This window comes from Canis lupus, chromosome 6 (assembly GCF_003254725.2).
Source record: "Canis lupus dingo isolate Sandy chromosome 6, ASM325472v2, whole genome shotgun sequence".
In the NCBI taxonomy this organism is placed as follows: domain Eukaryota; kingdom Metazoa; phylum Chordata; class Mammalia; order Carnivora; family Canidae; genus Canis; species Canis lupus.
This window is the reverse complement of record NC_064248.1, coordinates 14,921,464-14,945,091: the sequence shown is the minus strand read 5'-3', so window position 1 is coordinate 14,945,091 and position 23,628 is coordinate 14,921,464. Positions and strand designations below refer to the sequence as shown.

General features: G+C 54.2%; 1 protein-coding gene across 8 annotated transcripts in view; it reads right to left on the bottom strand.

Moving 5' to 3' along the window:
* The window catches only part of MAD1L1 (mitotic arrest deficient 1 like 1), a 347,527-nt gene that overhangs the window by 137,730 nt on the left and 186,169 nt on the right, over window positions 1–23,628 (bottom strand). For 5 of the 8 annotated variants that reach the window (XM_035718311.2, XM_025416062.3, XM_049111201.1 and 2 more), the window contains 2 exons: window positions 21,545–21,685; window positions 5,883–5,939 (listed from right to left, as the gene is read on the bottom strand). In XM_035718311.2, coding sequence (XP_035574204.2) covers window positions 5,883–5,939; window positions 21,545–21,685 — 198 coding nt within the window. Of the gene's footprint in view, window positions 1–4,598; window positions 4,620–5,882; window positions 5,940–21,544; window positions 21,686–23,628 lie in introns of those variants that run through there. The other 3 variants (XM_049111198.1, XM_049111200.1, XM_025416069.3) reach the window with 2 other exon arrangements.

Below are 23,628 nucleotides of genomic sequence, written 5' to 3'. Positions count from 1 at the left end.
ATGGACAAGCCTGTGCAGTATGCACCATCCCAGGGCAGCCGGCAAGAGATAGCAGCTAGAAGCCAGCTCCACATCCCTCAGTCACCCCGACCTCTCCAGCCCTGAGGCACCTGCTGGGGACTCTGCTCTCAGGGAAGCCCTGTGCACCCCAGGGCAGCTCAATGGTAACTTCTAAATACACCTCATTGGGATGCCTCAGTGGCTCAGCAGTTAAGAGTCGGCTTCAGCTCAGGTTGTGACCCCGGGGTCCTGGGATCGAGTCCTGAATCAAGCTCCTTGCAGGGAGCCTGCTTCTCCCATTGCCTATGTCTCTGCCTCTCTCTGTGTCTCTCATGAATAGATAAAATTTTTAAAAATAAATAAATAAACAGCATCCCAGGCACCCATCCTCAGAAGCCAGCACTCAACAGTGGATAGGACGGCTGAGAACAGTGTGCGGTGACCAGGACTGTGGGGCCATGGCGTTGGGACACAGGTGGGAGTCCTAACAGAGCCACCCCGGGGGCATGCACAGCTCTGGGCATCAGACACCCCTCAGTGCACTGTCCCCATCTGTGAAGTAGAGACAGTGACAATGCTGCCTGCGCTAACATGGGTTAGTGCAGTCTGGAACACAAAAGATACTTCCATAGTCAGGAATCCTGAAGGCCCAGGTAGAGGTGTGAGCTGGCAGCAAAGCCACTGGAACTGGAAGCCACTAGAAGCCGTGCCTCTGCATCCTGATGAGTAAAAGGCAGGGGGCGGGGTGGGTGACAACGGCCACCTTGCAGGGCTCTGAGAGCTGACGTTTGCAGAACTCTTGGAATAGTGCCCAGCTCGCTGTCAGGTGGGTGAGTGTGCATTAATAAACTACTATCACCACCAGTATTTGGGGCACTCAAGAATGAGCCTAGTCTGCAGATGCCCACCCAGAATCAATCCCACTCCCCAATCACACTCTTCAAGTGCTCACTCCGTGCCAGGCACTAGCCACCTGAAGATGACCAGGATGTCGCTTTGATGTGGAGGAGCCAGCACTGCTCCTAAGCCAGCAGACTGCTCTCCTGCAGCAAAGGTCTGTCTCTCCCACTGGCTACCCTGAGGACATAGGATGGCCAGGCATATGGCCAGCAGTGGGCACAAAAGTGCAGAAGCAGCGACCCCCAGGAAATGCTGGGAGCGAGTGGATGCGGCAGAGGGGCCGGCCTGGGGAAGGTAAGCAGGACCAGGTCCTGGGACACCCACAGACTGCACAGATCATCCAGATCAGCCTTAGAGCTGAGCCAGCCAAGTGCGGCAGGTGAAGCCCAGGTAAGGCTGGGGACACAGCCGCCCACAGGGCCACGTTTGCCCACCTCTCCTGCACTTCAGCGGCAGCTCCTGGGGCTCAGTCTCTGAGGTACCCTGGCCCCAGCCTGCCACCTGCAGCCCCGAACATCTCACTGAATCATGCGGGGTTCCAGAGTCAGACACTGCTCTTGGGGAGTAAACAGGCTGGCCAAAATCTGAGGCTGCCGCCAGCCTTGGAGACCCAACTCCCCTGGCCATTGCAGTGACATTCCCCATAAGCCTTCCTGACTCCCCAACCACAGATGAAGTTCCTCCGTCAAAGCAGGGGGTCTTCCATCCTGGGCTTGGTCCTGTGGCAGGATGGATGCAGGACGTGAAATGAGTCACTATCAGTCACAGAACCAGGAGGTTCTTGTAATAATTTTCCAGAAGGCAGCTGGCAATGCTGGCAGACTGCGATAAGGCCAGGTTCTTGGGCAGGAGGCACGTACAGATGCTGGCTGCCAGCACTGAACAATGAGAGCTCACACAACTCCTCCTGACAATTTCCTGACCCTCGATGCTGGTTTCACAATGACAGAGGCATCAGCAAGCTGCATGCAGGTGTGCGTGGCCCCTCGTAGAGCTTAAAGTCGGCTCTCACTGGCATCTCTTGTCATCTGCGTGTCAGCCCCTCGGAGCTGCAGCTAGTGAGGTTGACACTCGAGGATGAAAGCCCCAGGTTGGGAGAGGCCACATGGAGGCTGAAGGCTGCAGGTTTGAGGATGCTTCTCTCCCTAGGACAGTGGGCCTGCCCTGCTGGGTGCTGCCACCCCACAGATACCCTGTAGAGCGCCTGTCATGGCCAGCGTGGGGCAGCTCGCACATGGACGGAGCTTCTCCCTTTCTGAATGACCGGCCACAGGCCCAGAGGCTGGCAGCGCAAGCCCACAGGAGCTGTTAGCAGACAGTCTCAAGGCGGACAACTGCTTCATCAGCCAGAGTCGGGAGGGGTGTCATTCCCCTTAAATCGGAAAATAAATCTTCACTTCTTGCTCCCTGGAGTACATAAAATATTAGAGGGATTTTTATAGTTATAATAAAAAAACTCATTTCTCCAGCCACTGCTGGCCATATCTAATTAGGGTGAGGGATGTTAATGATACAACTATGGCCCAGGACATTTTTCCTTGTGATATTAATTGCATTTAAAGGGAAAAGCCTGAATTGTGCCATGCTTCCTAATTAGCATGAGTTTGCTAATTAATAACAGAAAGGCAAACCATCTTTGTCTTATCATCTGCAATTAGCTACAGATATTTAAATTCTCTTTTTTCTCCCCTTTCCTAAAGAGTGAATCAATTTAGGGCTCAGAAACAACAGGCTGGGCAAGGTGGCACAGGAATCAGGCCGTCCCCAACCTACCTGGACAGAGGATGGGGAGGCGCCCTCCTGCAACCAGAGGTGCCCCCTGCTGCACCTTTTGCCATGACTGCCCTTAAACAGGGTGAGGGTCACAGAGCCAGACCCAGGGTGGCTTCGGTTCCCATGTCAGAGAGAGCTCTTGCCACCATCCCCACCTTCAACCTCTTACTCCCACGTCAACGAGGGCTTACAACAGGGACTGGGACGCCCTCCTAACCCTCATCTCCTCAGGCTGAAGAAGGTAATGCCCGCAGAGGATGGAAGAAGAGAGGCTCGTGAGCCTCTGAGTGAGCGCCTGCTTCACTCCGCCTCGAGCCATGTGTTCTCCCACTAAGCGGGAAGGAGAGAGAGGAGAAACAAATGGGAACAAGCTCAACATGTGACAATCAGAAGGCAGAGATTAAACCTGTGTGAGGTGACAGCTACAGCCTGGATCCAAGGAAGCAAGGCAACCACAATGTCCCGCTTGTGTGCACCAGAGAGCCTGCAACTCTGCGCATAGCTGGGAAGAGCCAGGTCCTCACTCGCCTGCCAGGCTCTGCACGGCTGGTGCCATGGGGACATTTCAGCCAAAGCTCCCCAAGGAGCATCTTCCCCAAAGGCCTCACAGTGCCTGAGGTATGGCCCCTGCACAGAGGTGGGGGCGCCAGGTCTGCACTGGCTGACATCAGCACCACCTGGGGAGAAGAGGGCCCTCCCACTTACCAGAGTTCTAGTTTAATTAGTCTAGAGGTGGAACCAGTATTCAGGATATTAAGGCTCAAGGGAGCTTTACACAATGGAAAGAAAGTACGGGCTGAAAACAAGGCGAGAAAGCCACCCTCCAGCCCCATGTCCCTTGGGCATCCCCACAATGAGATGCAGCAGCCCCAGTGGCCCCATGGCAGAAGCCTGGGAAAGGCAGGACCCGGGCCGAGATGCCAGCTCTGATAGGTGGTTGTCTCAGCCTCCATGCCGAGGGCTGGGCCTGTGCTCAGCACAACTGCATCCTCCTTCTCCCCACCCGTGTGTGCACGGCAGGACACACAGCCCTCAGCCACATGTCTGTTCAGGTCAAAGATGAGGGAGCGATGCATGTGGACCCGCACATCAGGGTCTCCCCCAGGGTTCTTCATATGGATATGTCTGACTTCAAGGAGCATCCCAACCCCACACCCAAGGTCTAGAAACCAGGCAGGCTGAGCTGCACCCCAGGCATGTCGCACCCCACACCACCCCCCCGCAGTCCCATTAGTCACGCACATACACATGAGCTGGGCCACACTATTGACAAAGCTCCGCACTCCAGGCTCACTGGAGGCAGTTGTCCCCCACTCCCATCAGGCCCCACCTGGGTCCCAAGCTCTGTTCCCCGCCAGATAAGGGTGAAGGATCTACACAGAAGCACAGCGGTTCCCTTCAGATTAGTCCACAATGAATGCATGCTGCAGAGAACTCACTCAGGAACAAGATGTGCCCACAGAGCCCCCTGCAGCAGAAACATTGGCGGGCTGCTGTACATTTTGAAGATCCTGTGTGTGACAACAGGACTGTGCTGTGGGGCCTCTTCCCCAGGTCCTAGGTGCCCCTCCTGGGTTGCATGTCCAGGTGCTGGAGAGCCTGACAGGTCTTGATCCACAAGGTCTACCTTCTTGGTTACGTTCACTGGCTCCGGAAGATGTATACATACCCAGGAGCTTCGAGGGTCTTGATGTGGGAACTCACACCCCCAGGCCTGGGCACCCAACAGCCAGCGGCAGCTCAGACCCCTACGTTTTTCTCTTGCCTTGCCCTCCCCAATCCTCCCATCCCACCTGCAACTCCCCCACCCACTGCCCAGGCCATCCCGCCATCCTTGACCTCTGGACTCATGCTCTACCTAACCCATGTCTATCTTTGGCTCGTCCTACCAATGCCCACCACATAACCCTGCAACCCTCCCTCACCTCTGTGGGTCAGGGGCTCTGAGCACAGCTGGCCTCAGGCTCCCAGGTATTGGCACCTGGGCTTCATCCCATCCGAGCCTCAGGCCCCTGCCTCACGAGTGGGCCGGTTTGGGATCTCCTCAGTACTGGCCTCCACTACGGTCACAGCAGCAGTAAGACATAACAAGACAGCCTGAGGCTGAAAGGATGGCTGCAGGATGATGAAACAAATCCAGGGACATGGCACGCCAACCTGTGGGCCACTCCTATTTTGCAGGTGAAGGCCAGATGATCTGCTCAAAGCTGGGGGCAGACAAACAATGACAGTGCACAAGGAACCCTGAGCTGTGATGTCAGCCTCTGAGCCCACCCCCAACCCCAAGTGGCTGGCATGTGGCCTGGGGCAGAGCAGCTCCACAACACACGCAAACCCTGTGGCCCTCCTATGACCCTGATGGTTAGGTCCACACAGAGACTAAACCACACTGTCTATCCCCCAGATGGTGGTAAGGAAGCCTCTCGACGCTGGGTGCCCAGGCCAGGGTCAGCAGTGCCTGCCTATGCCTGCACCTATCCCCGTGGGCAGCGCACCTGGGGTGGGGGGTGGGGGGTAAGCAGAGGCAATCCAAGAGGGCGGCACATGGAGAGGAAACCTATCAAAGGGCAGCAGAGGGGGATCCCTGGGTGGCTCAGCGGTTTGGCACCTGCCTTTGCCTCAGGGCGTGATCCTGGAGACCCGGGATCCAGTCCCACATCGGGCTCCCTGCATGGAGCCTGCTTCTCCCTCTGCCTGTGTCTCTGCCTCTCTCTCTGTGTCTGTCATGAATAAATAAATAAAATCCTTTAAAAAAAAAAAAAAAGGCAGCAGAGCACATCTGGTGCTCAGTAGGGAAACGTGGGCTGCAGAGTCAGGTGGGTGTCTCAGTCTGCACACCGTGAGGTGGGGCCACCACAGGCCAAGAGCCCAGGGATGACCTCATGAGGACATGGCCAGGGTGGTTCAGTAGGGACTGCCGGGCCGAAGGCTCTTTGCTGCTCACATCTGCTCTATGCTGGGCAGGTCATGACGTGGGGCAAAATGCACTGGGGCACCCACATCAGAGTAATCCAGGGGCAGTCCCCAACTCCCAAGCCCCATTCCCTTCTCATCCCCCCTGTGTTTCTGATGAAGGGAAGCGCTGGGAATGTTACAGACCTGCAGGCTTGTGCCTACATGACAAGGACATGATTCCCTCCCTGCCCAGGGTCCAGGGCACCTACCCCCTGGGTTCCCTGTGGCCATGAGACCACCACCAAGTCACTCACCATGTCCGCTCTCTGCTTCTGGCCCCCCAGCTCCTCCAGGGCCTGTGACAGCTGAGCCTTTGAGATAAGAGAGAGAGCAGGGTCAGTGGGCCTCCTGCTGTCCCTCTCCATGCCCTCCCTGCCTGCTGAGCCCAGGGGCCTCAGGGACTGAGAGGCAGCCCTGCATACCCACTGTTAGGAGCAGGTGATGGGAAGAGCACTGGCAAACACAGTGCCAAATCCACTTCTGAATCTGTTCGGCCACCTCATTGGCCCCCCAGTGAGTGCCAGCAGCCATCTCTGCGCAGAAGCACCAGAGGCAATGTTGCCCAGGTGGTAGCCACAGGGTCTGTGCCACCACAAGAGATGGCCCAATCTTGAGCGGAACCAAACCAGCTCATAGACTGGAAACCCTGTCTTTCCTGGAGCAATAGGCGATGGACATGCAGCTGTCATGCACCACCTCCACTTGCAGTGCACCCTGTGGGGTCCCCGCACCTGGCATTTAGGGGTGTGTGGGGAGGAGGCTAGAAGGTGGCCACCTATGAGACCAGTGGTGCTGGATCCTCAGGCTGCAGGAGGCCAGCACCTTGTCTTGACAATGTCTGCGTGCATCCATCAACCCTCCCAGTGTACCTGCTTCCTACATGCCAACCCTGCCAATGAGGCCAGGGCTCCTGCTAAAAGCTCATCAATACTTTGCAAGCTCACCTGAGCAGTACTGCCAGGAGCAGAACTGAAAATAGGGTGAGCACAGGAAGGACAGGACAATGCAATGCACTAAAATCCCAGCTACAAAACCAAGCCAAGATCCCAAAACCAAACACCACCCCTTAGGACCCAGGGCTAAACTTCATTCATGTCCAGTCCTGTGAGCCAGTGAGGTGGCTCCTTACCGCCCACCTGCCTCAGCCTCACCTCAGGCACAGAGGGATGGGCACAGCCATCAGGTGGGCTGGAAGAGGGCTGGAGGGGGGCAGGTGTGCACATAGGGGCAGGGAGAGGTGGCATGGATGCAGGCAGGAAGCTGACGGGGGCTGTGAGTGGGCACATGGGAGGCTGGCGAGCACACCGACTTCCCAGGCACTGCAGAGACCACCTCTCATGGACAGAACATGATGTTCAGAGGAAGGCAGAGAGGAAGCAAAAGGAACATCCATGCCTCGGTGGTCTATTTGTAAACTCATGGCCCCCCGAGAGAGACCATTCACACACTCCATGGACAAAATGAGATCCACTGTGTGGAGCCAGGAAGCAGCCCAGACAGGAGCTCTTCTAGGCTGGTAGTTTGCAGGTGGCTAGTCAGGGAGAGGGGAGCCGATACATGCCACCCACCAGGAGGAAGGACCCGGGCAGGGTGGACCCTTGCCCCTCATGCCCCATGTGGGTCAGCAATGGGGCTCATGCTGGGGACAAAGTCCTGCCCTCTCCCAGGGCACCTCGCCCACCTAATTGGTGCTGGCAGTCGACAGAGAACACCTATGGAGTAGTAACGAGAAACAACGTGAAAGAAAAGTTGGCACAAGACAGAAGCCTCACAGAGGATGAAGCACCTATTCCAAGAAGCACACGGAGAGGCTGTCAACTCTGCTAGAAACCCGCTGTGTACCATTCTGCACCCATTCAGCTGGCAGAAACAAAGAACTGGCATTCCTAGGGGTCAAGAAGGGTGGTGGGGATAAAGACTAGTAAACCACTATGGAAAATGATTGGGGTTTTGCCTCAAGTCTAACACTCATCACCTCCCACTCAGTGATCCCGCCTCACGAATGTGCTGACAGGAAACCACAAAATATGTGCTTAGCAGCGGCTCTGCACAAAACCACTCCTAGCTGTACTATGGTGGGAAGCGTCTGAAAGTGCCCAGAGTGTGTCTGTATGCAATGGCACCAGCAGTCTCCACAACACAGCCCTGGGGCACAGACCCCCTGCGAAGTTGGCCAGGAATGGAGGTAAGTGCAGGGCTGAGTCTACCCGTGGGCACGCCAGGTGTGGGCCATGCCTCTGCACGCAGACTCGGCAAGCTAGCCACAGAAACCAAACCATGACCCCTGGGGCAGTCTGGGTGGCAGAGAGGACCCCGCGGCCAGGGGCTCAGGCCAGGACACTGCAGATTGGGCATAGACGCTTCACCACGGTATCCACAAGGACACAGGTGAGCAGAGGTGCAGAGACTGTGATGAACAGGTAGAGGCTAATCCCAGAGGCTCGGTGCCCCACTCAACATCCCAGTCACTGTGTGAGCGAGATGCATGTAGTGTGCCTCTCAAATCTTTGCACAGTGCGGGGCTCGGAAATGACACAACAGTGACGGATACCTGTTAGGCCTACGTAGACCCTGGGAACCAGAGTAACTGGCAAAAACCTAACTTGGAGGAAAGTCAACACTGTTGGGAACCAAGCGTTCGTTTGCATCTCCCTGAGGGAGTCCTGCCTTAGGGCAGCCGTCAGGAGAACACATCCCGAGTAGTGAGGCTGTGGGGCTCGGCCACCCTCCCTCTAGTCAGGCCCAGGAGCCCACACTGTGTGAGGGGACCCCTCATACTCAGTGAGACAGATGCTGACCAACTAACGTGTCCCACAGAGGTGATGGGCCAGTGATGGGCACCCTCACCCTAAGCTGCTGAACCAGGAAGAAGGGAGGCTTCCAGAGACACATGGGCTGTCTCCATCCAGAGGACGGGGTTACAGAGAAGTGTGCCCACAGGTAGGGAGGGATTGCTGGGTCAGACAGCATGTGCATCACACTCCGAAAGAAGGGGACCTGGAGGGGATCCCTAGGTGGCTCAGCGGTTTAGCACCTGTCTTTGGCCCAGGGCGTGATCCTGGAGTCCTGGGATCTAGTCCCACATCGGGCTCCCTGCATGGAGCCTGCTTCTCCCTTTGCCTGTGTCTCTCTCTCTCTCTCTCTTTCTCCTCTGTGTCTCTCATGAATAAATAAATAAAATCTTAAAAAAGGGGGGGGGGCGGACCTGAACACATGTCCCCTACACCCTGGAGGACTATTTTGGGGTTGGGGTGAGAGGGACAGGGAGAGGGTCCATTCTGCTAAATGAAAAAAGAAGTTTCTAAGAATAGGAAGCTCAACATCACCAAACACCATCCCACAACCTGTCACATGTCCCCCATGGGAAGCCCTGTGTGTCCAGGATCTCAAGGAGCCTCATGACCAGGGGATGGGACAGGTATAGGCAGGCAGCACAGAGCCTCTTGCTGGGTAAGCCGACTCTCCTCAAAGCTAGGCCCATGGGTGGCAAGGGGTGTGCGCCCTCTGGCTCACATGCACAGGAGGGCTGGCACCACTGAGGGAGCTGAGGACAGGGCAGCAGAGACACACCCTCCAACCCCGTATAGGACTGGAGACTGATCACACTCATCCAGACTCCACCAGCCTTGAATGGCTGCATCTACACAGTCTGAAACACAGAGGTCAAAGGGGACCAGGGGAGGAGACATGAGGAGCAAGCAGGGACCGTGGCCCTCATGCTGACAAGGGAGGGGAGGCTCCCATCACACAGCAGCTAGACTGCCCGCACGGACAACGGGCAGGTGCACAAACAGGAGTAGGAGAGCAGGGCAGAGGGCAGCTCCCCATCATGTGGAGAGCATAGCTAGCACTCCGGGTCACACCCAGCCATACCAGGACTGAACGGGCACCAGCAGTGGTCCCGGAGGTTCTCCCAGTCGAGCAGGAAACAGATGATATCCCTGGAGGGGCACTGGTCAGAAAGACAATGTCCAGGGCCCCCAAGTGCTTCCCCCAGTGCTGGGCACCTCGTCAACTGCCCCAACCCCCAGAGCATCCAGCTGGCGTCCAGGCTGAGTCAAGGCAGCCCACACAGACAAAGAGGCCCATGTGGCATGCCGGCCTCATCAGCCCAACCCCAAAGGTGGCCCAGACACCACGTCCCCCTGTACCTCCCAGCCCACACCTGACACTAGACAGCTAAAGCCCCACCAGCTCTAACAAGCTTGTCTGTCTAGAATACTGGGAAGCAGACATGACGCCTGCCAAATCCTGATGGAGATGCAGATCCTGCAGAGCCCTGGCCTTTCTGCAGAGGTCAGGCACTTGCCACCCAATGGGTCAGAGTCCATCCACTGGGCCTTAACTCGTCACTCCTTCCTGTGGTACTGTCCCTCCAAGTGTCACCCCACCCACACAGGCATGTCCAGGGCAGCTGGGGAACAGCTGGGAGCAGGGAGCAGCACCCAGCCAAAGCGGTAGGTGGGCATGGGTCTGCCTTCGCAGTGTCCTGTGTCTGCACATGAAGTCACTCATCTGTAAGAGCAGCTGCTGGCTGGGCTGCTGTCTGTCCGGTACATCCCACCTTGCCCTGCAGTGCTTTACTCCTGCCTTTCTCTTCAGATTTCTGCTATGGCCAGGCTGCCGCCTGAGCAACAGAGTGCCATCAGCCACCCACACTCTTCCTCGGCCACAGGTGATCTGGCACAGGTTGCATCATCTGCAGCATCAGATCCACTCACAGGATGCAGCTCAGGACTCCGCCAGAGATTCTGAGGCCTCAAGAAAAGCCAGGCTAACACCCAGGAGAAGAGGAGGACCTTGCACCTGAGCCCTCGGACAGGCACATAGGTCTGGGCACCGGGTGGAAGTGGTCACCTCCCAGGGTTTGGGATGGGGTCCGAGCAGGCCCCAAAGACTGCAACTTCAGGCTCCCAGGAAGGGCGGTTTCCTCCTGCAGCCAGCATTCATGCCAGGTAGAGGCCTACAGGAACCCACGTGTGTCCAGGACCAGGACTGCGATGTCACTCCTGTAACCCTGTGGGACGTCCCCCCTGGTGTGCCGCACGCAAGTCTCCCCACCGGAAAAGGAGGAAAGGATGTATGTGACCCATGTGCTGGTGCTCGTCCTGCACATCAGGGGGTCTGGAGGTAATGGGGGATTGCTCAGGCTCTAGGCTTATGAGGGGCTCAGGAGGAAGCCGGGGGGTCCAGGGAATGACAGGCTGGCTGGAAATTCTCCAACCCCTGGGCCAGTCACAGCAACCAGGATGGAGCATCTCCTGAGGGGAAGAGACACCTACGACAGCCTCAGGAGGCCTCGGCCCCAGCTGACCTCGGGGTAGCAAGTCAGTGGAGGTGGCTGGGAGCGCAGATGCATGGAGGCAGCACAGGAAGAGGAGAACCGGCCCCTCCTCAGGGCATGGGACGCAGGGCCCAGGCGCCCCAGAGAAGGCAGCACACCCAGGGCCTGTATCAGGAAGACGAAGCATGCAGAGAAGTTGGGGAGACCACAGAGCCACGTCAGGGCCGGCAACTCACACAGCCCTTCCTGGTCGAAGGACATGTCCTCCAGACAGGCCCCCAGGTGACCACTGCACTCAGACACATGTCCCAGGCCCACGCGCCACTTGTGACAGGTGGAGGCTGCACTCAGATCTCATGTGGCTATTTTTATCTAGAGGTGAGAAGCTGCTCCTGAAGATGTAGCACCCTGCCAGCACAGGAGCCCAGGCACCACAGACAGGCAGTCCCTGCAGGCCAGGACAGGCTGCCAAAAAGCTATCTGGCTGGGCCGAGGAGGATGCAAGGGCACCAAGCATAGTCCCCACATGCCTTATAGAGAGGAGTGGAGAGGTAAGAGCCCAGGGAGGCCAGGGCACGCCCAAAGTCACAGGACACATGGAGAGAACAAGACTGAAACCTCGGGCCTCCTGCCTTTCTGTTCTACTTCATTCATCACTTTGTGACCAAGCAGAAGGAAAAAGGAGACACTATCCAGTTATCAGGGGCCCTACCAGGTGGCAGCACCCAGACCCACTCATGGTGTTTGTCTGGCAGAGGTTCCGAGGGGCAGAACAAAGCTCTCCCAGCGTGGATGACAGCCACCAGACAAATCTGCTGATGTACAAGCTGGCGGGCTGCTCAGGGGTCAGGTGGAGGCCCAGAGCCTGGGTTCTGACAGGTGACCCTGGCTGCAGTGTAGCCTGTCAGATGGAGGCATCTGTACAATGAAGGCCACTGCTATGACCCAAGCAGTCCAGGCCTCTCCCACACCCAGAACATGCCCAGCCCCGTGAGATGCTCAGTGGTGGAGCCCCAGACCCAGGGTATGGCTGGGTCCCTCCATGCCAGGAGCTCACACTGGGGCAGGGATCTCAGAGTGCGGGTAGGGACCCAAGCTGCCATGCTGATACCTGGGAACTCGCCACAGGTACCACATTCCAGTCCCAAAGTCACTGCATCCCTGCACCCAGATAGGAAATAAAGGACTGGCCTGGGATGTCAGCAAGGTGGTGGGATAGGAGTCTCTGCTGTAACCCTGCAGAGCGTGGGTTGAGACAACTATACACGGGTGAGGACGGAAAAGATAACAGAACCTAAGAGTTGCTGTGAAAAGATAAACAAAATTGATAAGCCTTTTGCTGAACTCAGTAAAAAAATACATCTGACATAAAATCAGAAACGAAAGAGAAGACATTGCAACAGCACAGAAACACGAAGGTGCATAAGAAACTACTAGTGACCGAAATCAATGAACCGAATCACCTGAAAGAAATGGACAAAGTCCCAGAAACACATGAACTCTTGAGAATAAACCCTGAAAAAACAGGAGATCTAAACAGACAAGTAACAAGTAAGGAGGCTGAACTGGTAATAAAAATCTCCCAACAAAGAAAGGCCCAGGACCAGTCAGCTTCATCAGTAAATTCTACCAAACATTTAAAGAATTACTACCAATTCTTCTCAAACTCCTCCAAGAAAATCAGAGAGGAAGATTACTTCCAAACTCATCTTACGAGACCAACATTAGCCTGATGCCAAAGCCAGACAAGGACGCTACAAGAAAGGCCAATATCCCACTAAACACAGACACCGAAATCTTCAACAAAGTACTAAAAAACCACATTCCACAGCACATTCGGAGGGTCATACATTTAGGCATCCAGGTGGCTCTATCAGTTGAACGTCCAACTCTTGATTTTGGCTCAGGTCATGATCTCAGAGTCATGAGATCGAACCCCACATCAGTCTCCATGCTTAGCACAGACTCTACTTGGGATTGTCTCTCTCTCTCCCCTTCTGCCTTTCTCATCCACATATGCATGCTTACTATCTCGATAAATAAATCTTTAAATAAAAAAAATTTTTTTAAAGAGGGTCACATACCACTACCAAGTGGATTTAGCCCTGGGATGCAAAGATGGTTTGACATGCGCAAATCAAGCAACGGGATGCTCCACGTTAACGGAATGTAGGATAAAAATCATATGATCATCTTGATAGCACACAAACAGTGCTTAATAAAACTCAACATGCTTTCGGGATAAAAATTAACTGGTACTAAAGGAACGTCTTCAGGATAATGAATGTCCTGCCACACAGGACAAGCCCACATCTCACATCATGCTCCACCGTGAGAAGCTGGGAGCCTTTTCCCTGCCCTCTCTCTATTCCTACTCAACATGGTACTGGAAGTCCTGGCCAGAACAGCCAGACAAGAAAAAGAAATAAGAGGCATCCAAATCTGTAGGGAACAAGTAAAACTGTCCCTGCAGATGACATGATCCTACATACAGGAAATACGACTGCACCAGAAAACTGTTAGAACTAACCAATGAATTCAGTTTTAGGATACGGAATTGACATGCAAAAGTCGGGCAGCCCTGGTGGTGCAGAGGTTTAGTGCCGCCTGCAGGCCGGGTTGTGATCCTGGAGACCCGGGATCGAGTCCCACATCAGGCTCCCTGCATGGGGCCTGCTTCTCCCTCTGCCTGTGTCTCTGCCTCTCTCTCTCTCTCTGTGTGTGTGTCTCTCATGAATAAATAAAAAATAAAATCTTAAAAAAAAAACTTAAAAAAAATGACATGCAAAAGTCACTAACAATGAACAATCAAAAAAGAGAATAATTCTAATTTAAAAAAAAAGTTAGAAATAAATCCAAGCAAGGAGGTGAAAGACCTGTAGATGGAAAATGTAAGACACTGCTGTAAGAAACATGAAAAGACACACAAAAAAAGACATTCCGTGCTCATGGATTGGAAGATATAATACTGTTAAAATGTCTGTATTACCCAAAGCAAACTACAGATTCAATGCAGCCCCTACCAAAATTCCAAAGGCATTTTTCACAGAAACAAAAAATTAATCCTAAAAAGTGTACAGAACCACAAAAGACTCAGAGTAGCTAAAGAAATCTTGAGTAAGGAGAACAAAGCTGCAGGCATCACACTTCCTGACTTCAAACTATCACAAAGCTGTAGTAATCAAACAGCATAATACTGGCAGGACAACAGACACACAGACCAAGGGGACAGAATATGGAGCCCAGAAGTAAACCCACACACGTGTCCAACAAATACTTGACAAAGGTGCCAAGGATTCACACTGGGGAAACGATAGACTCTTCAAGAACAGTGTTGAAACACCCACATGGAAAACAATAGTTGCAGATCCTAATTTTACACCACATACACAAAATCAACTCAAAATAAAGACCTGAAACCATAAAAGTCCTAGAAGAAAAAAGAAAAGCTCGCTGATGTTCATCTTAGTGATGATTTTTTTTTTTTTGACACCAAAAGTACAGGCAACAAAAGTGAAAATAAACCAGTGGGCCTGCATCCAACTAAAAAGCTTGTGCCCAACACAAGAAACCATCCACACAAGGGGTAAGGAGAGAGAATATGGAATGGGAGAAAATATTTGCACTCTATCTATCATCTATCTAGTAAAGGTTTAATATCCAATACATGAAAGGAGCTAGGGCAGCCCCAGTGGCGCAGCGGTTTAGTGCCGCCTGCAGCCTAGGGCGTGATCCTGGAGACGTGGGATCGAGTCCCACGTCGGGCTCCTGCATGGAGCCTGTTTCTCACTCTGCCTGTGTCTCTGCCTCTCTCTCTCTCTCTCTCTCTCTGAATAAATAAATAAATATTAAAAAAAAAAAAAGAAAGGAGCTCATGCAACTCAATAGCAAAAAAAAAAAAAAAAAAAAACCCACTCAATTAAAAGTGGGCAAAAGATCTACTTAGAAATTTTCCCCAAGAAAACAGATGGCCAACAGGCACATAAGGAGGTGCTTGTGGCATTGCTCATCAGGGCCACAGGGAGATCTCACTTCATATTTGTTAGGGTGGGTATTCTCAACTAGACAACGGACCGTGAGAGCGCTGGTGAAGGATGCGCCGGGCACCACTAGTGGGAATGCAAACTGGCACAGCCACCACGGGAAACAGCATGGAGCTTCCTCAAAAAATTAAAAATAGAAGTATGATCCATATAATCCAGTACTCCCACTTCTGGGAATATGTCAAAAGGAAATAAAATCACTCCTTCAAAGAAGTGCCTGCAGCCCCGGGTTCGTCACAGGACTATTCACAACAGCCAAGATGGGGAAGCAACCAAAACGCCTGCCAGTGGACGATGGACAGAGGAAACGTGCTCTGAGTACACAATGGAAGATTATTGAGCTTTAAAAAAGAATTAGCCTCTGTCATTTGTGACAAGACAAATGAACCTGGAGGACATTATGCTAAGTGAAAAATACTTAAGACAGACAGACATAGAAAGAAAATTATTACGAAACTGCACTTACATGCAGGATCTGAAATTGCTGAACTCACAGAAACAGAGAGCAGAAACATGGTTGCCAGAGGCCGGGGTAGGAGGGACAGGTAGGTGTACGCATGCTACACAAGAATGCACCCCTGGTCGTACAGTGAATGAGACCTGGAGACTCATACACAGCACAATGACAGGATCATAGCTAATTAGACTGTATCCTCAGTACAGCAGGGGTGCTGGCTCTGCAAGCCTAGTGACTGCCTTTCTCAGAGTGACAATGAGGCCCAAGCCCAGAGGCCATTGCTCCACTGAGGTGTCTACACAGAGCCTGCCACCAGCTTTGAGCCCCAACCTCCTGTCTCTGTCCTGAGCACGGGAGCCAGAGCCTCCACCAATATCCGTCTCCCGTGGGTCTGCCCGCCTGCAGGCTCCAAAAGTGCTCCCTGCAGAGACTTCCCTGAGCCCAGCTCATCTCACTTACCCCTTCTTGTCCCCCTGTCTGTTACACACTGCCCATCTTTTAACACTGTCCCAAGGTTTTTCACTGTCTTATGTGTGCTTGTCCACAGGATAGTCACCCAGAGTTCTTTGTGAAAGGAAAGTGAGAAGTACTTTCCTAAGAAAAGAGGATCTCAGACCTGCTGAACTACCCAGGGCTCCTCCAGAGGCCAAATTATGCCCCTCCTGAGCAGGAGGGTGGGAACACTGTCATCGGGCCCTCACAGAAGTAACACAAGGACGGGGAGATGGAAGCAATGGGACAGCCATTCTCCTGACACTGGAAATTGGAAATCTGCTGCTGCAATCTGAAATTGGGATTTTCCACATACCTTCATGAAGCCAGCAGCACCATAATCTGTTTTAATTAAATAAATTAGAAAAACAAATCAGGCTGATATGTGGAATTAAGGTGGCACGAGCTGCATATTTATAGCTCTGTTGACAGAGGAAGGTTCATGACATATGCTACCAACTTATGCAGATGCTTTATTAAGTGGAATAAATAAAATCCATGCAAAACAGCACAAACTTCACCAGAGACGGGCTACTGGGATTCTCCCAATCTCAACACTTCCAGTTTGTTTCCCTGAAACGTGTCTGCCAGACTCAAAACGTGCTCCACATCAGAACTACCTGATTAAGCTAAAGGAGTGAAATGCAGTGGCTCAGAAGGAGCAGGGGAGGTTGTCAAACTCCCAGAATCCCTGTCCCTCCCCGTTAGTGAACAGTTAGGTACACTGGAGCAGCTCTCTCCCTGCTCCCGTCCATCCACCAACCTGGCCCAGGGGCCCCACACTGTCGTGGTGGCTTCACACTAGCAGCAGCATGCTGGGAGTCCCAGGAAGAGTGGCGCTAGATGACAGTAGGACACCTATAGCCAGCACCCAAATCCAGGCCCCCCACCTGTTCTGTCAGTAGTTTTACTGGCACACGGCAATGCCCACCATTCACAAGTGGCCCAAAGCTGCTTTCCAGTGGCCATAATCACAGAGCTGAGCATGTGGCCGCACAGCCCACAGAGTGTATAGTGTGGCCCTTTGTGGGCTGGGCCAATCTGCTGACCCAAGTGAGAAGACACAGAAGCTCAGGGTGTGGGATGGGGCAGAGAAGGAGGTCATGGCAGAGAGAGGCAAGAGGGAGGGAAAAGACAAGGTAGGCCTGAAGGCAGAACACAAAACAAGGAAGGCAACACAAGGAAGCAGAAGTAGGGGGAGGGGGAGAGGCAGAAAGACATGCACACCCCACACCCATTAGACCTACCCTGAGTTCCATCACGGTAATGTTCTCTCCTTCTGTCCCCCCGGACTCTGCCTTTCTAGACAGGCAATCCATCAGGCGGGTTGGGGAGCTGGGGAGAGTTAATCCGCCTCCATAATCAGACCCTGAGGGCTGTGGGGGTGTTCTCCCTGCATGCACCTCGTGGCTCTCCACAGCTCCTTAAGGCACTTGAACAAAATAGGAGACTTTGGGGGCTCACCAGCAAGCACTCAGCACACAGCTGCTCTTCCAGGGCCTGCATGCATCCCCAGAGCAGTGCATGCCTCATCACAGTGACAGATGTCTTGTCCGGGAGGCACTAAGGAACCTTCACAACCAGGTTCTACGAAGTGATAGAACTTTTTCCTGTGCATCAATGTGTGGTGCTCAGCTAATAAACTTCTGACAGGCCCCTCGGAGCAATGTTTAAAGCTCTCGAGTTCCTAATACACAAAACATTACTGTTTAATAAGAACAGGAAAACCCACCCCGTGCCCTGGGGAGCAGCACCCCGTGGCCAGCATGTAGCCTCTGTGACCTGAGGGTGGAGTTCAAGCTGGGGTGCCTGCACCTGCTCCCTGGACCAATGAGCTGCCCCTGCCCAAGCCTGATGGGCCAGCTCCACTCACTGAGCCACAGGTCTCTCCCAGAGCTGCCTGCCTGCCCATTGAGTATCAGGAGGCAGGCAGGTAGAGCTGAGGCCACAACCCAGGGCCTTGGCAGGGAAGGGCTCGGGCCTTCTGTCTGGAATGCAACCCCACAGCTGAGAGAAAGGGTAAAATGGGCTTCAGAGACCCCAGCTTCACAGATGCCCTTATGTAAAAAGTCTGGATCCCTGGAGGCCCATCCCCTAGAAAGGGCAGGCTGCAGATGGGGGGTGGGTATGGCTGGGCCCCCCGGGCTGCCGCAGAGCCCAGTGCTCTGTGAGTCTGTATGAACACAGTGAACCCACTGCACCCTCAGATGCCTGCCTGCCCTACTGCGGGGCTCTTGGCTCTGCCAGGAGCATGCTGGGGCCAAATGCAAGTTAGGCCCATGTCTGGGGTTTGGTGCTCCACCTAAAAGGAGCTCTACTACTACCTCCTGGACATGCATGCGGCTCCCAGATCTAGGAGACCCCCAACTCACAGCCTGTGGCCCCCACGTGGGCCCAGCAGGGTGAAACCTTATCCTTCTCTCCCAGCTCCACTAGCTCCTGAGGAACCTGTACACCAAAAACCCTATTTGAAAGAAAAAAAACAGGGACGCCTGGGTGGCTCAATGGTTAAGCGACTGCCTTCAGCTCAGGGTGTGATCCTTGGGTCCTGGGATGGAGTCGCACATTGGGTTCCCTGCATAGTGTCTGCTTCTCCCTCTGCCTGTGTCTCTCTGCCTCTCTCTCTGTGTGTTTCTCATGAATAAATAGATCTTAAAAAAAAAAAAAAAAAGGAAAAAGGAAAAAGAAAAACAAAAACCAAGAAACTCGTTTGTTGACTCAGGGAAGAGTTGGGGGAGGACCATGTCTCCAGCCTGAGCCTGGTCCCCCACCCAGCGTGAACAGAGCACATGGGAATGCCTACAGAGGCTGGGGGGCATGCCCACCCTCAGGGTGGCGGGGGGGGGGGGGGCAGGGAGGGGACATGACAGGACACTCACCTGTCAAGAGACTCAGGCCCATCACAGGAGGGGACAGTGGAGGGGCAGAGCTGTTCAGCTCCAGCTGCCACAGCGCCCACTCCCCCTACTGCTGGCATCACTGGGTGGGCTGGATCCTGGTGCTGCTGCTCTGGGCACAGCTACCCTCACATCCACTTCACCTGGGAGCTCGCCTCAACTCTTTCCTGAACCTGAGACCCACCCCTGACCCCCTCTGAATCCCTTCCTTTCATTGCTATAGACTCAGTTCCTAAAGCTGGGGCCACCTTCTCCCTGGCTCAGACCTTCTCGTGGATGGCAAGTAGCTCCAGGGGCGCCCACCAGCAGTGACCTCACGTCAGGGACACCAGGTGGCCCCAGTGCCACAGGAGAGGCTGCGTGGTACTGAGAAAGAGAGAAAGTCTTGACAGAAAGTCGGCCCTTCGCTTTAGGGGCTACATACTCTCCAACATGCCTACAGAGCCACCCTAGAGCCCACATGAGAATGGCCACTTGTGGGGCAGCTAATGACTTCATGGGGCCCACAAAGGGAGACTGGTTTCCACACTGTTGACGGGGCCACTGGCTATAATGCATGGGAACCAGGTGAGTATTTCATGCATCTCCACTTTTTATACCCTTCTACATCATACTGCCATCAAAATACCTATTACCCTCCATGGACCACAGAAAATGCTACTTGCTATGTTTGTGCCTCTTGGTGCACTTCTGTGACATCACTGAGTGATCAGAAGAAACCCCTTAGGATTATCCCCATTCTGGCTGCTGAAGGACCAGACTAGACTATAAGACATGGGATAGCATGACCAATGTGGCCTCTGTGAGGATGAAGGATGTCCCTGAAGGTGGACCAGGCAGGGCTCCCCATATATTTCCTCACACCACACCTGCATCCTGATCCCGTGGCCAGCCCTGAGGGCAGAGGTGCCTAAGCTCCAGTAGCAGCTAGCACAGAACTGAGCTCGCCAGGCACCAGTCCTCTGGCAGAAGGAGCTCTGTGGATCTTGCACGTGGCAGGCATCGCCATGCCACCTCACCCAGGGCCCCTCATCCTCGCCGCATCCTGCATGGCCCCAACGACATGTGCTAGAGAGCTAGCATCAGCCTTCCGGGAAGGACACCCTTCCCCCAGCACAGGTTCCAAGAAAGGGCTGGAGGGAGGCCAGAGGGGGGTCTCAGTTACGAGAGGAGAAGGAACAGAGGCCAAGGAGACCCCCCCCCCCATCCCCACCCAAGGCCTGTACACAGAGCAGGACCCATGGCTTCATCTGCTGCCACCTGGTGGGGGCCAGAGGTTCACAGCTCTTGATGGGGTGGACCCAGGCCTCTGAGCAGGAAGGGACAGGGTCCAGATCTGACCTCCACAGTGCACTGACCTACATGCTGCCTCCACTTGTTGCAGGTTGGGGGGAATGGGCTGCTGATCACTAACACCTGAGGTCAGTAAGCTTCTCTTCACCTGCTCCCTGATGTTCCAGAAAGGCTAGGGGACAGTGACCAGTAGGCCTGACCTAGGAATGCCTGGATGTCAGTCTCCCTATGCTTGGTCCTTCCTGCAGATAGCAGCATGGGCTCAGGTGGGTTCTTGTAAAGCTAAGAGAGCCTGTTGTGTAGGACAGGGTGTGAAGGGCATGTGGGGATGAACTGGACTGCCAGGATGGCTTTCCTGGAAGACCAGGGCCTCTGCTCCAGCAGGCAGGATGGCAAGCAGGGCCAGCACCCAGGGCTCTAAAGCTGTGTCTCAGGATTAGCGCCCAGCCTAAGATGGGATTCCAGGGAGCAGGAGCTCTGGGCTGGACCGGGTGTGTGGGGGGGGTGTCTCCATCCCAATCTGGGTCAGTCTGACCTGGGAGGAGGGCAGACAAGCAGCAAGAGACTGACCTGTTCCTGGAAGGGCCGATCTGTGCCCCCATGCAGGAGGAAAGAGGACAGTGACCAGGACAAAAAGGAAAAGACAGTTGTGTTGGTGAAGCTAGCTGAGCCTGGCTATCTTCCACCTGTGAGCACTCGCCCAGGACTCCAGAGGGGTGAACACGAAGGCTGGGGTGATTCCCCACTACATTGCTGACCACAGAAAGGGAAACAAGGGAGTTGGGAACTTTCTCTCCTGAGCAAGCAGGCAGGACTCCGGGAGGTGAAGACAGGAAGAGAATGGGAGCCACTGGCAAAGAGGTGAAACAAAGCCAGTGCCCATCTGTCTGCTGGAAGCCTCTGCATTTCGTGTTGCCTAAAACCCTTCACGAGGAGGGTTGAGCCTGTGCTGGGAGCCTCAGGGCTAAGGGCCAAATGTGCAGGACCAGGAGGCAAGACAGGGTAGCCATGCTAGTCAACAACAGCCCCTCATTACCCTGACATAAAAAAACCCCACACCGATGGCACTGGAGGTGCTAAACTATCAGCCTTGCAATTAACTGATTAGGGCACACAGGGCGTGCACAGACAGGAGGGATCTCCCAATGTAAAAAATGCTGGGGATGACTGAAGGTGTCAGGGAGTCCTCCCTGCAAAACTCTCTTCATTAATGTTTCATGTGGAGTCAAATGTGTTGTAATAAAATGGCTATTAATGCACTTATATTTATGATGACTCACTAGTACAGCTGGGGCTGACATTCCCCATGCAGCTGAATGTCTGCATTTTAACAACAGTACCACCAGCAGCCCCTCTGTGGGCCCTCCTCTCCCGGGGCAATGGGTCAGAGCTCAGAGCCAACACACAGAAGACAGGTGGATGGATGGCCCTCGCCCGCCTGCACACTCACCTCTATCTCTGAGCTGTGGGCGTGTACTTTCTGCACCATGTCCTCGGCCTCACGCATGCGACGAGTCAGCTGGGGTGAGTACTCGGCCGAGGTCAGCTCACTGTCATAGGAACCCAGGATGGCACGCATTCCGTCCCGTTCCTGTGGGCACAGAGGGCAGGTCATCAGGACAGAGTGGCCTCACATGGCCCCTCAAAGAGCTCAGTATCATTTGGACTCACAATGGCTTGACAGAGCCCAGCTAGGCCACAACAGGGCCCCCATAGCAGCTCTGAACCAGTAGCCTGAGCACAACCAGGATCCAGCATGGTCCTACGACTGCCTGGGTGGCCTTGAGCCACAGGGTTTGTGGAGACCTACAGTGGCCAGAGATCCCTCCCTGTGCCTGCTGACTCCCCCAGCTATGCAGGAGCTCTCTGCCCCATGCCAGGCAATGGGTTTGAATATCCTACCTCCTATGACTTCTGACCTGGCCTCTGAGCCAGGAACATTCTGGGTGATGTTCCACGCAGCAGGAGAGAGGAGAGATCCATCCTCCTCTCAGAGGCGTCCAGATCAGAGTGAGAAGCCAAGCAAGACCCGTCCAGACTCTGAACCACCCCAAACCCCCTACTAAACAGTTCTGGCCTGGGCGAGCTCCCTGTCTGTCTCCCCACAGAGCTCATGGGATGCCTGTGCCCACACCCCCAGAGCACAGAGACACTTGCCCTGCTCAGCACCCTTTCTCCATTTCTTGGGCAATGTGGGTGCTGTGCAAAGATGCACCCAGGTTTTGTGGAAGACGTCAGGACTAAACCACAGAGAAGCTACTGCTCAGTAGTGCTCTGCTAGAAATGCCTATTAAGGCTGAGCATGAGCCAGAGTCAGGGGCCCTGGGAGAGGTGGACAGCTTCTCCTGCCCAGAACTGGAAGATCCCATCCTCAGAGTTTGTGGAGGGAGACAACCCTCTGGAGGCCAGCCAGGAAAGGCTGCAGAGACCCAAGGTGTCCCTGGGTCCAGCAGACTCTGGAGGGGCTGTACAAAGGGTAGCCATGCCAGGAAAGGAGCTGCTGTCTCTCCAGTGGGTCGCTCACCACCCTTCCTCACTCCCTGACTGTGGGCCTGGATTCTTCCCCAGCCTAAACAGATCCCCAGCCTGAGCTGGGAGCTGGCACCTACCCTCCTGCCATCGCCTGGGAAGCCTACACAGAGACAATCAAGTAATCGTGCAGGAAGCCCAGGCACTCTAAGCACATTCTTCATACCCTCATGCTTGAAAACATCTTGGGGTGTTTGTGGGATGTCAGCTCAGTCTGAGATCTGCTGAGATCTGGTGGGGCCTGAGAGTCTTTTTCACAAACGTGAGTCCAGAGAGATTGGTGCTGGTGTGTTGGACACAGAGCTCCACGCCTCTGCTTAGGGCAGCACAGGCCCAAAAGAAAGGGCAGGTTTTACAAGGGCCAGGTTGATCTCAACTCTGCCCCAGGCTAGCTGGGCATCCGAGGCCAGAGCATTCATCCCCATCCTCAATTCCCAGATTAGTGGGGTAATCTGCTAGTCTCAAAGGATGGATGTGAAGATCAATGCCGTCACGGATGCTGCATACACGCACTGCCCAATAAGCAAGGCCCAACGATCTTACCCATGTCAGCAAACAGATCTCCACAGGTTCACAGGTGCATCCTGCACCAGCCCTGACACGGCCTCACTACCTCTCGGCCCCTGACTCTCCAGAGCAGGGCGTCCAGACACGCCATAGGGACGGCCCATAGCGCACAGGCTCAAAGGCACATTTATGGACCCGAAATGGCCTCCAGCTTAGTGTTCTCTCGGTGGGAGAGGCCCTCCTTCTCAGGTGAGACAGGAGGAAGGTGCAGGGCTCATGGGCCTCAGACCCGGTCATCACTCTGGTGTGGACTCCACAATTAGAGGCTGACAAGAAATTCAATAAGTGAGAAATTAAAGTTACAAATCCACCTGAAACTGGTCACACATCCGTGGGAAATCTGTTTCCACAGGAAGGTTTATCGAGTGTCCTTATTTTATTGGAATCCTCTATCTTCATATTGACTTTTACGGTTCGAGCTGGTTACCAGAGTTGTGG